General features: G+C 43.3%; 1 protein-coding gene across 2 annotated transcripts in view; it reads right to left on the bottom strand.

Annotated features, from left to right (window-relative positions):
- Positions 1-14,923, bottom strand: part of LOC140462818 (14-3-3 protein zeta-like) — a 34,005-nt gene extending 19,082 nt beyond the window's left edge. The window contains exons 1-2 of one of the 2 annotated variants that reach the window (XM_072556153.1): positions 14,782-14,923; positions 2,901-3,202 (exon numbers count right to left, since the gene is read on the bottom strand). In XM_072556153.1, coding sequence (XP_072412254.1) covers positions 2,901-3,194 — 294 coding nt within the window. In that variant the 5' untranslated portion in view covers positions 3,195-3,202; positions 14,782-14,923. Of the gene's footprint in view, positions 1-2,900; positions 3,203-8,135; positions 8,266-14,781 lie in introns of those variants that run through there. The other variant, XM_072556152.1, reaches the window with a different exon arrangement.
- Between the last annotated feature and the right edge of the window lie 872 nt (positions 14,924-15,795).

Below are 15,795 nucleotides of genomic sequence, written 5' to 3'. Positions count from 1 at the left end.
TGGACATGTTCCAGTGCCAGTATGTCCTTCCTGAGGTGTGGGGACCAAAACTGGACACAGTACTCCAAAAGGGGCCTAACCAGAGCTTTATAAAGTCTTAGTAGTACATCTTTGCTTTTATATTCCAACCCTCTTGAGATAAGAGACAACATTGCATTCGCTTTCTTAATCACAGACTCAACCTGCATGTTTACCTTTAGAGAATCCTCGACTAGCACTCCCAGATCCCTTTGTGCTTTGGCTTTATTAATTTTCTCACCGTTTAGAAAGTAGTCCATGCTTTTATTCTTTTTGCCAAAGTGCAAGACCTCGCACTTGCTCACGTTAAATTCCATCAGCCATTTCCTGGACCACTCTCCCAACCTGTCTAGATCCTTCTGTAGCCTCCCCACTTCCTCAGTACTACCTGCCTGTCCACCTAACTTCGTATCATCGGCAAACTTCGCTAGAATGCCCCCGGTTCCCTCATCCAAATCATTAATATATAATGCGAACAGCTGTGGCCAACAGACACTGAAGTAAAAAAAAACCTGTTGAACCATTAGTTCTATCTCAAATAACCAGACTTGAAACATTAATTCTGATTTCTCCCTGGGGATAGATGCTGCCAGACCTGCTGAGTTTCACCAGTTTCTTGTTTAGCTCCAGGTCCTGACACTTGTCTCCATTTGGGAGAAAATTCTAGTGATTTGGGTTGAGGCTTTGAGACCAATGCTAAAGTGATAGGTTAAAGCATATTGGCGATACATAAAAAGGCACTGAAAAGGGGAGCAGAGACAGAGAAACAGAGATTTTGATGAGTTTTACAGCTAAAAAGAGAAATAGGAGAATTATTTGAACAGTTTTAAAAAACAAAATTATGCCTTTCTAGACCAGGGACACTGTGTCACAGAACACAGGATGCTGGGTGAAAAGAATTAGATAGCCCATAAGTTTCTATTTTTAGCCGTTCTACAGGCAGCATCAATGTGAATCCAAGGAGACTGAATCCCTAATGTGCTTTAGGGCAGAAATTGCTAACCTTACATGTAGGCCAGACCATGTGATGCCAAACCCACAGCAATGTGGTTGATTCCTAACTGCTCTCGGGGTAATTAGGGATAGGCAATAAATGCTGGCCTAGCCAGCCACATCTTCATCCCATGAATGAATTAAAAAGTCACCAGAACATTTTGGATTCACTGAATAAGTGGAGACAACTCTTCCTCAGTAGTTTCACTATATTCAATTTTGTCAACATGTTTCCCAAGGCCACCAGCCGATGTGAGTCAACAAACTCCTGGAGCGTCTTCAAATTTGCTGAGCTCATAAACTATAATGTAGGTAGGTGTCCTCGGCCCAACTTGGTAGGTGGCACAGTGGCACAGTGGTTAGCACTGCTGCCTCACAGCGCCAGAGACCGGGGTTCAATTCCCGCCTTTGGCGACTCTGTGTGGTTTGCACATTCTCCCCATGTCTGCGTGGGTTTCCTCCGGGTGCTCCGGTTTCCTCCCACAATCCAAAAATGTGCAGGTTAGGTGAATTGGCCATGCTAAATTGCCCATAGTGTTAGGTGACGGGGTAAATGTAGGAGAATGGGTCTGGGTGGGTTACACTTCGGCGGGTCAGTGTGGACTTGTTGGGCCGAAGGGCCTGTTTCCACACTATGTATTCTAATCTAAACTTGCTTTAGCTGCTTCATTAACAGCCTTCCCACCATAAAAAAGGTGAGAAGTAGGAATGTTTGCTGATGACTACACTATATGCAACTCCTCAGCTACTGAAACAGTCCATATCCAAATGAAAAAAGTTGTACAGCTGTCACATGCATTCAAAAGCTGCAGCTATGCTGGGTTGGCTAATAGACCAAGTAACACATTATTCCAGATTTGAAGATGCTGGTGTTGGACTGGGGTGTACAAAAGTTAAAAATCACAACACAAGCACTAGATTTCATCAGATGACAACTATCTGATTCCTGATGAAAGGCTGATGCCTGAAACGTCCATTCTCCTGCTCCTCGGATGCTCTCTGACCTGCTGTGCTTGTCCAGCACCAAACTCTTGATTCTGATCTCTAGCACCTGCAGACCTCACTTTCCCCTCTAACCTGGTTTTCTTTGATTCTTAATTTTGTCCATCCCAGTCCAACACTGGCTCCTCCACATCATATAAAAATGTGGTCCTGGCCAATAGGTTAGCCTGTATAGATATTAGCTAACTTGCTCGGAAGAAGCTTATTGTGACCCCATGCTTATTATTCAGTGTGATAGTGTTTTATTGGATCATTCATCAAGCAACTGGAATAGTGCAGTAAAAGCTCTTAAATTGCTCTTCACTTAAAGTTCAGAAGAAATTTACTCAGAGTATAAGCAGGCTTTTCTTATGACAGTGTACAGAATACATTGTTCATGGGATCTCAATGAGAGCATGAAGATCTCACTAAAGTAGCACTCAACGACAACATGCATATTAAGGTAATTGCTTTCAACGATCACCTTTCTCGAATGGGAAAGCCAGATTCCAAAACACAGCCGAAGTGTGGAATTCAACATTTTCCACAAAAGGGAACTAAGTCAAGTCATGAACTGCCTTAAATCAAGAAATTATCACAATATAAGCAACACATTTGAATGGAAAAACAGCAACAAAAAACAGTTAATAGCTCCCAAGAGTTTACTACAATTATGGCAGTATGAACCAAATTTGATTTTCAGCATCAGTAGGAAACGTGAAAACTCATATCCAACAAGGAGAACTCCTGAGTCAGGTGTCCTCCTTTTCAGTGCAGCAAATGGAAACATCAAACAAGGTTTCCAACTCAGGCCAAGTTGTCTCACCATCAACCTTCCAAGGGATTTAGGGCTTATTTCTCCAACTCCCTTTTGAACTCCCAATCACACATACAATGCAAAGCCTCACCAGCACATTATTGCAGATGTCCTGCAGCTCCTTCTCAATTTTCTCTCGGTACATTTTTACCACCTGCTGCTTCTTTTTGCAGTTTTCGGTTTTCTGCTCTATGCTGGAGATGACCCGCCAGGACGACCGACGGGCTCCAACTACATTCTTGAAAGCGACAGAGAGCAGGTTTCGTTCCTCACAGGAGAGTTCATTGCCTTTCTCCGTGAACGTTTTCATGCAGGATGCCATGTCATCATAGCGCTCTGCCTGCTCAGCAAGCCTTGCTTTCTCGATCAGGTCAGCAGTTTCCATCTTCAGGACTGCAAGCAAACAAGAGGATACCTTGAACAAATAAGGCTGTGCACAGTTCTAGGTCATATTACATAATACAGAGCCACTGGTCAGACAGTGTGGAGAAACAAAATTACAAAGAAAAAGGGGGCGGGGGGTATTTGAATTGAAAAATTTTACAGATCAAAGAAAACTAACTGCAGGTCTTGTTGCTAACAATCAGAACTGAGCCATTCAGGAAAGAATTTAAGAAGCATCTATTGCTTCATACAAATGGTGGAACTTCCCTCACACAAAAAAAAACTGGAGGTGCAAACTCAATCAATGTTAAATTCAGCTAGCCTAGAATATTAAAGGAATATGAAATTAGGCAAGTGAATGTAGGCAGGATACAGGCCAGGTCTGATGTCATGGAACAGCAGAACTAGTTAGTGTACCTGTGATTCCCAATGGGGTTGTTGGGCCTGACAGGTTTAGAATTCTGAATGGAATTCATGAGAGTAGCAGTGCTGTGATCCATGAAGTTAGTGGTTGTGAGAAACCAGTGAACCCTGCTAGGATTATTGGGGTTGTGATACTGAGTGGTTGGTGGTTCAGATTTCAAGAACTTGGTATTATTTTTGAAATACAATATAGATTCAGGAAGATGGTCAAAGGCCTTCAGGCTGTTTGGAGTTTTCAAAATTTCATTACTACCCACTAACATGAAATATTATCTCACTCAATTCCACCTGCCTATCTAATATGAAAGAGATGTATTGTTTTAAGAGTTTGGAGTCCATGCGTGCTTACACCGACTCAGTACACTGAATGAATCACAGCACATATTCGAGCAGATAGTGCACAGAAATGTGGAGCAAAAGTTAAAATAAGTCAAAACAAATGGATGAATCAGCTGGAAGTATTTAATACATCAGGATTAAGAATGGGATGATATTTAAAGCAGAAAGTTTAGGCAAACAGATTAGCATTAGTTTAGATTCAGTGCTCCCAGGAAATATTTGAAAAGTAGAGCAACTTTCAGGGTTCCAGCCAACATTCTGCCCTCAAATCAACTTCAACAGAAAAAAAAACTAACGACATATCTCATTCCTACACATCAGATCTTTCTTTGCACAAATTGGCTATTAGACTTGCCAAAGCAGTGACCATAACAAAGTGACTATCAAAAGGTTAGACTGTTCTAAAAGTCCTTCAGAAAAACAAAATCCCCAATTCTCCAAAGGACAGAGCATGGTGAGGGAGGCAGGTTTTAAAACAATATGAACTGTGACTGCCCCTGTTTTCTAGAATTGAGCTTGTGAATACAAGTCAGTATTGCTTTTTGACTGAATTCGTTGCACCTGGTGAATGATAGGAATAGCACATCATATAACAGATAACCAACCAAGTATAGAAGCAATGGCCCCCTTAAGAAACAGGGAATTAAACATTAAAATTTTACACTATCCAGCACAAACCACTGCAGCAAGTAGGAAGATGTACAACTTTAAAGCAGACCAATCCAACATTACAAAGGAAACTGTTTGGAAGAATAGATCCAAGGAGGGATTGTGCTCAATGAAACCTCAACTGAATAGCTACAAGCACACATATAGCAAGTGCAAAACAAGAACTTCCTGGTGCAGCTTAAGAAACGAACACTGACAACGTTAAAAAAAAATCAGGAGCCAACTCTAGCAATATCTGTCAAAATGAAAGTGTAGAGTGAATAAATAAGCCTAAGTATTTTTATGAAGTGCAGAAAGGCACAGAGGAACCAGAACAGTCAAATCAGACAGGGTTTCACACACTAAATATTCACTGTTAGACACTAATACTAATGCCAACACTGTAGGCGGTTCCACAACTAACGATTTTGAATTAGTCATTCAGACACTAAACTAATAGATTCCTTGGGCAGGTTATATCTAAATAAAAGGAATGCAAGCCAGGTTTATGCAACCTAATAATGTAATTCTTTAAGCCGTGGTATCAATCTGGTGAATCTGCCTTGTCTCCCATTCTATAATACCTTCCTGCAGTTTTCAAATACCACAAATCTGATTTTTCTGTCCAAAATTGCAACACACTGTTCCTTATTCATACAGTAGTGTCTGTGTGTGACTTGTTTGGATCTTTTTATAGTTGCTTGGCTAGAAAAAGATCCAAACAATTCACACACAGACACTACTGCATGAATAAAGAACAGTGTATTGCAATTTTGGACAGAAAAATCAGATTTGTGGGATTTGAAAACTGCAGGAAGGTATTATAGAATGGGAGACAAGGCAGATTCACCAGATTGATACCACGGCTTAAAGAATTACATTATTAGGTTGCATACCTTTCTGTTTAGAACATTGAGGAGTGATCTAATTGATGTCTTTAAAGCAATAATAGACTAGATTCTAGATTCCCTACAGTGTGGAAACAGGCCCTTTGGCCTAACCAGTCCACACAGACCCTCTGAAGAGTAACCCACCCAGACCCACTTCCCTCTGACTAATGCACCTCACACTATGGGCAATTTAGCATGGCCAATTCACCTGACCTGCACATCTTTGGACCGAGGGAGGAAACCAGAGCAAACCCACGCAGACACGGGGAGAATGTGCAAACTCCACACAGACAGTCACCCAGGGCTGGAATTGAACCTGGGATCCTGGTGCTGTGAGGCTATAGTGCTAACCACTGAGCCACCGTGCCGCCCCTAATAGTAGATGAAGAGAAATTATTTCCACCAGTGGGTATAATGGGGTGCAAGTCTAAAATTTCATAAAAATGGTAGTAAAAGGATTGAACTCATTCCCCCATTTGGGGGTGAGGAGTGGAGGTTGCTTGAAATTTTCACAACTGAAGTTGACAAATTATTTGCTTGTTTGGAGTATTAAAGGATATCAGTGGAACAAGTTTCACCTTCAGTCTGACATTGACTAATCTGCAACTTAACTCCATTTACCTGCTATTCCATATCCCTGTGAACCCCATACCCCGCCATTCTCTTTCTTGAAAGTGTTAATTGCCAGTTGGGGGTGAATTCCAGATTAATGCAAAACATTGGTTCCTGTGCTGGTTCCTTCACTCTTCCCCATAATTTGGTCAACCTTTTAAAGATGACACTACATTCACTAGATCTGACTACAATGATATTCTAATTGCATTTCGGTGCAGTCACACACTTCAGTTTAACATAATGGTAGGCACATTAATTTGTTTTACACTTCAACAGGGTTTTGGGCACTAAAAAGGAAGAAATGTGTAAACTTCAGCTTCCAAGAACTTATTGGACAATTACACTAAGATAAACAGAAATAGATCCATTCCTATTTTAAAATTGCACAGTCTTTAGTTTTACATTTTCTTTGAAAAATTTGATTATCACCACCTTATTGGAAATTACCCAGGTAAACCAATCATATCTGAGAATAACTTCTAGCCTCACACTCCAGTGCAGCTTTGAAGGATTGCAGGTCAGTCAAATGCACTGTCCTGCAGATGAGAGATCAACTGAAGCTGCTTTTCTGCCCTCTCAGGTGGGTGTAAAAGATCTTGAACACTGCTTGAAGAGGAGCAAGAACGTTCTCCTCAGTGTACTGGTCATGGTCAACTTTGTTCCCTCAAATTGTTTTCTTCTGTGTGGACCTCAGAAACTGGAAGTCAATTCTGGGAATGGTGTCAGCACACTGATCTGCATTTGCAGAACCTTGGAGCAGTTGTTCAGCCTAGAGGGATCATTGCTGATCAATATTTTAATCTTTGTACAGCTTCACTACAAAAATAAATTTGAGATCACTCATTGCCATTTGTGAGCAATGTTTCCACACTGTCAGGTGACTACATTTTCAAAGTAGCACAGACTTCAATGACCTGTGGTTATGAGAGACTTGATAAAAACATGGAAGTTGTTTTTTTTCAGTCCCATAGTTCCCGTTGATTTGCATCTTTTATTGTGTTTTGGTTCAAGCATTTTATTTTTATTTCAATCTCAATCTTTCATAATTTAAAAAAGGTAGATTAATTGATCACTTGAGTCATTAACAAAATGACTATGTTTGGGTGGGTCATTTTATTCTGCTTTGCTACCAAGAAGCAGGAAGCTGTCTCATGATGGTGACTCACAATGTGGAAACTGGCAGGTGTTTAAAGGAGGTGCTGAATGAAAGTTGAATATGCAGAAAAATTTAAACTCAGATTAAGGGGAAGTAGTAGTGGAGGTAGCCACAAATCGGTGTAGTTGTTGACTGCCTTCAGCTCTAGAAGTTGGGTTTGAATGGTTGGTAACAAAAAGTCTCATTTTATTGAATACAGTAGAGAAGGCCATTCACCAGTTTGTGCTTGTACTTTCACTCTTTGAAAGGACCGATTAATACCACACCTTTGTTCTTTCTTCAAGGCCCTGTAATTATTTCCTTTTCAAGGACTAATCTAATTCCCTACTGATATCAACAATAAGCACAAATTCACAAAAAACAAGTAAAAGTGCATTTTTTTTTGCCAGGAGCTCAGTCTGGTTCATAAGATTGGCAAATAAAACAAGAGCAGGAATAGGTAAAATGCCATTCAAATCAGAACATGCTGCTCCTCCATTTACAGGTTATGCTTCTCCCACATTTATTGAACTAATTAGCAACAAACTTGTGAAAGAACCAACCATTGATTAGAGAAGCTGCTACTCAATATCCCCTTTCATTCTATTAGGGGCATAATTTTTGACTGATTTTCACCGTTAACAAATTTTCCCAGGCAATTTGTAGACTTTGAGTGAATCTACCACCTACCGATATATTTTTGGCATTAGTGAGTAATATAACCAGAACAGACAACTGACAGACTACCCTGTTGTTGTGTGATAGTTTCCACACTTCAACTGCTGCTCAGCATTGATCCACAAGCAATCCTGAGAAATCATTTTCTATTAAATTTACACATTGTGCAATAATTTGAAGTAAAAGTCTTTAAAAACCAATAAACACTGCTTACCTCTCAACCTCCAAGTGCAAAGATCTTTGGAATCTCCTATGGTTGTAAATGGAGCTTTATAAATGTACGTCTTCAGTTCTTCATTTTATTGTGTTGTTATACTGCATCCGATGTCATTGTAATACTTCAGTTTAATTTCACATTATTAGGATATTACTCTTAATGCCTTCTCTTATATTATTACCTGCTGTTAAAACTCCTAAGATCAACCCTTGGTTCTCACCTATGAACAAGATTCAAATCTCACTGCACACAAAAATGAAAGTTACCACCTTAATGTAAGAGCTGCCACTTTTCAGATGAGACCTTAAACTGAAAGCGGTGTCTAGATATGTTCGAAGAAGTGTAGAGGAGTTCTTCCTCAGATCCTAATCAATACTTATCCCTTGAACAATATCAAAAATAAATTATCAGGTTGTTATCCACATTGTTGCTTGCCAGAGCTTGCTGTGTACAAATTAACTGCTGTTTCCTATACTATTCAATACACTATACACAATAATGACAACACTTCATATGGTAAAAGATTTTGAAATGTAGAAAACAGTCAGTCATTTGAGCATTGAGTCCACTCCACCAAGCAATATGACCATGACTGATCATATCGCAACATCATTTTCCCACTCACCCCATACATACCTCCTGCTCTAGAAAACTATTTCTTTCTTGAAAATTTCAGTGACTTGGCCTCCACAGCCTTCTGTGGTGGAGAATTTCACAGGTTCACCTCACTTTGAGTGGAGAAATATCTCACCTCAGTCTAAAATGGCCTACTGGGTATCCTGAGACTGTGAGTTCTGAAGAAATCACAGAACCCCGACAGTGCAGATAAGGGCCATTTGGCCTTCTGCAGAGACACAATTACATTAGTATTTTTGCACTTTGTTCCACTCTTCCCTCCAACCACACAATGTTGATTTCACCAGTTTCCTCATCTCCCCTCCCCTCACCTCACCTCATCCCAGATCAAGCCCTCCAACTCAACACTGCCCTCTTGAACTGTCTTACCTCTCCCATCTTCCTTCCTTCCTACCAATCTGTTCTACTCTCCGCTCTGACCTATCACCATCACCAACCCCCCGCCCCCACCACCTGTATCTACCTATCGCCTTTGATCTATCAGGTCTGTACTAATAGTCTGAAAAGCATCTCATCCCTGCAACATTTCAATGGCTAATGCACCTAGCGTACATATCCCTGCACACTTCGTGGCAACTTGGCATGGCCAATCCACCTAACTTGCATATCTTTGGACTGTGGGAGGAAACCAAAGCACCCTACAGAGAAACCAACACAGACATAGGGAGAACATACAAACTCCACTCAGTCACCAAGGCTGAAATTTAACATAGGTCCCTGGTATTGTAAGGTAGTAGGGCGAATCACTTGCCACCCCAAAACATGTCGACTAGTTGTGAAAAGCATTAAACAAATGCAAAGCTATTTCTGCCATATTACTTGAGTTGGTACTTCAGATTTTCTTAATGTACTATCAAATCAGTGTAATTACAATCCAAATCCAATTCCTCATTGAGTGTGCTATTAGGTGAGGGACCCCCACCTTACTACATCATGACTCCAGTCTCACTGCTTTTATCTGAAATTTGGGCTTTAGATTAGATTAGATTATTTACAGTGTGGAAACAGGCCCTTCGGCCCAACAAGTCCACACCAACCCGCCGAAGCGCAACTCACCCATACCCACTCCCCTACATTTACCCCTTCACCTAACACTACGGACAATTTAGCATGGCCAACTCACCTAACCTGCACATCTTTGGACTGTGGGAGGAAACCGGAGCACCCGGAGGAAACCCACGCAGACACAGGGAGAATGTGCAAACTCCACACAGTCAGTCGCCTGAGGCCGGAATTGAACCCGGGTCTCTGTCGCTGTGAGGCAGCAGTGCTAACCACTGTGCCACCGTGCCGCCCCAGGCTGCTGGGTTATTACTCCAAACTCACTCAAATGTTGCACTATCACACCAGCTTCCTATGTTACTGCCTTATTCTGACTGGCACCATTTGGTTATTCTTATCTCCCAGTCCAAATGTCCAATTCCAATAGTCCTATGCATGTCACCAAATGAACTACTCAACCACTGTAGCTGCAACAGCATGTCACAGTGTGGGTATTTTGTGCTAGATGACTGATGTTTTAGCCCTGCAAAGTCTTTCCACATATGAAGCCGGAGGTCATCCAGGACTAAGCAGCCTGGTTATTGAGGTCCTTATCCACCACCTTAAATGTTTAGTCCCTCCATCATCAGCACACAATGTCATCAGCATGTATCAATACTCAACATCTCTACCTAACAGCACCGATGACATGTGAATATCACATGGGTTTGCAATGCTTCAACAAGGTGGCTGGCTCACCATCCTCACCAGTGCAAATAGGATTCACTACTAAATGCCAAACTTTTGAGAGTGCATACCACATTCAGTGGTAGAATGAAATAAAACTGTGGTATTATTCTAATCTCAACGTTACATGTAATCTTTCTTTTCTTTGCGAGTTTCTTGTCCTACTGTATCATTCTTTCTTTCCAATGTTCTTTCATTATTATTATTATTCTCTCCAAATTTAAATGATGGCTGTTGCATCCCTGGTGGTCCTGCATGATTACACCAGCTTCCCATATGAATGCAGTGTCCGTTTGTAATTACAGCCTGCCCTGTTATGCTCCTATAATGAATTCAGACTCTTCCAATGTTACTGGCGTTTGTGACTCCATTATTACCCTCTCATCTCTAAATTGCAATAGGCCAGACTCTCCTTGTGCAAAAACACTACTACACTAGTATTTTTGCACTTTGCTCCACTCTTCCCTCCAACCACACGACACCAACGTTGATTTCACCAGTCTCATCTCCCCTTCCTCCAGATCAAATTGAATTGAATTTATTGTCACATGTACTGAGGCAGATGCACTGTCCTCTTGAACTGTTCAACTTGTCCATCTTCCTTCCTACTTTTCCGTTCTACCCTCCGCTCCGACCTATCACCATCACCCCCAGCTGCATCTACCTATCGCCTTCCAAATTACTTTCCCCTCAGCCCCAACTCCCCTTCCTATTTATCCCTCAGTCCCCTTCCCCACCCTCCTGACATTCCTGATGAAGGGCTTATGTCTGAAACATCAACTCTCCTGTTCCTCCTGACCTTCAGTGCTTTTCCAGCACCACACTTTTCGACTCCACTCTATTGTGTCAGTCCATTATTACTATAGTCTGTTCCTCTTGTAGTACTATTATCAAGTCTTTCCGTATACTTTAGTCTATTTCTACTTGTAGACACTGTGGTTGTGAAAGGCACTCTGGAATTGTAAATCTTCCTTTGTTTATACACTCCAGCATCTGCCAGTGATTGTAGAAATAATTCATTACACTATTTTACTCTTGTCAAGGTCCACTTGTTGTTGCCCTGTTACTCCGGCTTTTCCTTTATTGTCCTACACCTCCAGCATCTCGACCACTGCACCAACTCTGTTTTTTTTTGGATCTCTATTGCTTCAATCTCTGCCACTCTGATTTCCAGTGTTCCTCCAATCCGCCTGTTACTCTGAACTTGTTTACTGTATCTGTCTCTTATTCTATCACTGTTACCTGATCTCCCTGTTACTAGAACTTCCCTGTGTTCCTCTGATTACTTTCTGTTACTCACTACGTTATCCTAACCAACTCTGATCTTTGTTACTCTGATCTCCGTATGTAACTCTGATCTGCCTGTTACACTGATCTGCCATCTCTGCTTGTTAATTATGCTCTATCTGTTACTCTTGGTTTTTGATTTCTATTACTCCAATCTGGCCATTTTTCCTAATCTCCATTACTCCCAAGCTTTCTCTGTTGCAAGGATCTCTAATACACTGATCTGTTATTCAAATCTCCCCAAGATCCCACTGTTATTCAAGCTCTCCCTCTTTGACACTGACGTATATTATTCTGATCTCTATTACTTAGAGTTCTCTTTACTACTCCAATCTCTGCTACTGATCTCACTCTACTCTGATTGGTGACTGGTCTCTGTTGCTTTGAATCCCTATTACTCTCTGTTACTTTGATCTCACTTACTCCAATCTCACCCTGTTACTCTGATCTAACTCTGTTATTCTTTGCTATTCTGATCTCACCCTGTTATTGTTACTCTGATCTCACTCTGTTACTTTGATCTTATCCTGATGAAGGAGCGTTGCTCTGAAAGCTAGTGTGCTTCTAATTAAACTTGTTGGACTATAACCTGGTGTTGTGTGATTTTTAACTTTGTACACCCCAGTCCAACACTGGCATCTCCAAATCATGATCTTATCCTGTTACTCTCTATTACACTGATTTCGCCCTGTTACTCTGAACTCATCATGTTAGTCTTTGTTATTCTGATCTCATCATGTTACTCTGAATTCACCCTGTTATTCTGTTACTCTGATCTCACCCTGTTATTCTATTACTCTGATCTCACTCTATTGCTTTGATCTTACCCTGTTATTCTATTACTCTGATCTCACTCTGTTGCTTTGATCTTATACTGGATTAGTGGTGCTGGAAGAGCACAGCAGTTCAGGCAGCATCCAACGAGCAGCGAAATCGACGTTTCAGGCAAAAGCCCTTCATCAGGAATAAAGGCAGTGAGCCTGAAGCATGGAGAGATAAGCTTGAGGAGGGTAGGGGTGGGGAGAGAGTAGCATAGAGTACAATGGGTGAGTGGGGGAGGAGATGAAGGTGATAGGTTAAGGAGGAGAGGGTGGAGTGGATAGGTGGAAAAGGAGATAGGCAGGTTCGACAAGTCCGGACAAGTCAAGGAGACAGTGCTGAGCTGGAAGTTTGAAACTAGGATGAGGTGGGGGAAGGGGAAATGAGGAAGCTGTTGAAGCCCACATTGATGCCCTGGGGTTGAAGTGTTTCGAGGCGGAAGATGAGGCGTTCTTCCTCCAGGCGTCTGGTGGTGAGGGAGCGGCGGTGAAGGAGGCCCAGGACCTCCATGTCCTTGGCAGAGTGGGAGGGGGGAGTTGAAATGTTGGGCCACTTGGCGGTGTGGTTGATTGGTGCGGGTGTCTCGGAGATGTTCCCTAAAGCGCTCTGCTAGGAGGCGCCCAGTCTCCCCAGTGTAGAGGAGACCACATCGGGAGCAACGGATACAATAAATGATATTAGTGGATGTGCAGGTTGATCTCAGTCTGTTACTCTGATCTCACCCTGTTATTCTATTACTCTGATCTCACTCTGTTGCTTTGATCTTACCCTGTTACTCTGATCTCACTCTGTTACTCTGATCTCACCCTGTTATTCTATTACCCTGATCTCACTCTGTTGCTTTGATCTTACCCTGTTACTCTGATCTCACTCTGTTACTCTGATCTCACTGTTGCTTTGATCTTACCCTGTTACTCTGATCTCACTCTGTTACTCTGATCTCACTCTGTTACTCTGATCTCACCCTGTTATTCTATTACTCTGATCTCACTCTGTTGCTTTGATCTTACCCTGTTACTCTGATCTCACTCTGTTACTCTGATCTCACTGTTGCTTTGATCCTACCCTGTTACTCTGATCTCACTCTGTTACTCTGATCTCACCCTGTTATTCTATTACTCTGATCTCACTCTGTTGCTTTGATCTTACCCTGTTACTCTGATCTCACTCTGTTACTCTGATCTCACCCTGTTATTCTATTACTCTGATCTCACTCTGTTGCTTTGATCTTACCCTGTTACTCTGATCTCACTCTGTTACTCTGATCTCACTGTTGCTTTGATCTTACCCTGTTACTCTGATCTCACTCTGTTACTCTGATCTCACCCTGTTATTCTATTACTCTGATCTCACTCTGTTGCTTTGATCTTACCCTGTTACTCTGATCTCACTCTGTTACTCTGATCTCACTGTTGCTTTGATCCTACCCTGTTACTCTGATCTCACTCTGTTACTCTGATCTCACCCTGTTATTCTATTACTCTGATCTCACTCTGTTGCTTTGATCTTACCCTGTTACTCTGATCTCACTCTGTTACTCTGATCTCACCCTGTTATTCTATTACTCTGATCTCACTCTGTTGCTTTGATCTTACCGTTACTCTGATCTCACTCTGTTACTCTGATCTCACCCTGTTATTCTATTACTCTGATCTCACTCTGTTGCTTTGATCTTACCCTGTTACTCTGATCTCACTCTGTTACTCTGATCTCACTGTTGCTTTGATCCTACCCTGTTACTCTGATCTCACTCTGTTACTCTGATCTCACTCTGTTACTCTGATCTCACCCTGTTATTCTATTACTCTGATCTCACTCTGTTGCTTTGATCTTACCCTGTTACTCTGATCTCACTCTGTTACTCTGATCTCACCCTGTTATTCTATTACTCTGATCTCACTCTGTTGCTTTGATCTTACCCTGTTACTCTGATCTCACCCTGTTATTCTGATCTTACACTAACCTCACCATTACTCTGATCACACCCTGTTACTTCGGCCTTTCTCAATTACTCTGCTGTTCCAGTTACTTAGTGCTTTTGTTACTCAGGCCCGTAGTGTTCCTCTCATCGCGCCCGCCCCCCCCCAATCCCAGATGTCTTCCCCCACCCCCCCCCATGCCACGTTACTCCCCCCACCCTCCCCCGAGAGGCCTATCTCCCTCCCACACTCACCTCTGTCTCTCTCTCTCTCTCTTTCTCCCGCCGCGCGCTTCTTTTCCGCTTCCTCTCTCGCCCCTTCCCATTACCCCTACCCCCTCCGGGTTGCCTGGGTAACCGCTCCACGCGGGGTCTCCGCGGAACACTCGCAGGGACACTGACGTCTGCGTTTCCCCGGCAACCGGGTGCCACCGCCAAGGAGCAGTGCGCCTGCGCACCGCCAGCGGGAGACACGCTGTGGCAGTCGGTCCGGCTGAGGGGGTTAGTGTCGTTCGTAAAAGTGAGAGAGGAAACAGGAAAATCCCCCTGAAAATATGGTGCTGTGGCTTCACTTCACTGTCGGAGGGTCAGTGCTGAGAGATTGGGCACTGTCAGAGGGTCAGTGCTGAGGGAGCGCCGCACTGTCGGAGGGTCAGTGCTGAGGGAGCGCCGCACTGTCGGAGGGTCAGTGCTGAGGGAGCGGGCACTTTCGGAGGGTCAGTGCTGAGGGAGTGCTGCACTGTCGGAGGGTCAGTGCTGAGGGAGTGGGCCCTGTCAGAGGGTCAGTCCTGAGGGAGTGCTGCACTGTCGGAGGGTCAGTGCTGAGGGAGCGCCGCACTGTCGGAGGGTCAGTGCTGAGGGAGTGGGCACTGTCAGAGGGTCAGTGCTGAGGGAGTGGGCCCTGTCAGAGGGTCAGTGCTGAGGGAGTGCTGCACTGTCGGAGTGTCAGGACTGAGGGAGTGGGCACTGTCGGAGGGTCAGTGCTGAGGGAGTGGGCACTGTCGGAGGGTCAGTGCTGAGGGAGCGCCGCACTGTCGGAGGGTCAGTGCTGAGGGAGTGCCGCACTGTCGGAGGGTCAGTGCTGAGGGAGCGGGCACTTTCGGAGGGTCAGTGCTGAGGGAGTGCCGCACTGTCGGACGGTCAGTGCTGAGGGAGCGGGCTCTGTCGGAGGGTCAGTGCTGAGGGAGTGGGCCCTGTCAGAGGGTCAGTGCTGAGGGAGCGGGCACTTTCGGAGGGTCAGTGCTGAGGGAGAGGGCACTGTCAGAGGGT

Source organism: Chiloscyllium punctatum, chromosome 37, assembly GCF_047496795.1.
Source record: "Chiloscyllium punctatum isolate Juve2018m chromosome 37, sChiPun1.3, whole genome shotgun sequence".
NCBI classification, from domain to species: Eukaryota; Metazoa; Chordata; class Chondrichthyes; order Orectolobiformes; family Hemiscylliidae; genus Chiloscyllium; species Chiloscyllium punctatum.
This window is presented reverse-complemented; position numbering and strand designations above follow the sequence as displayed.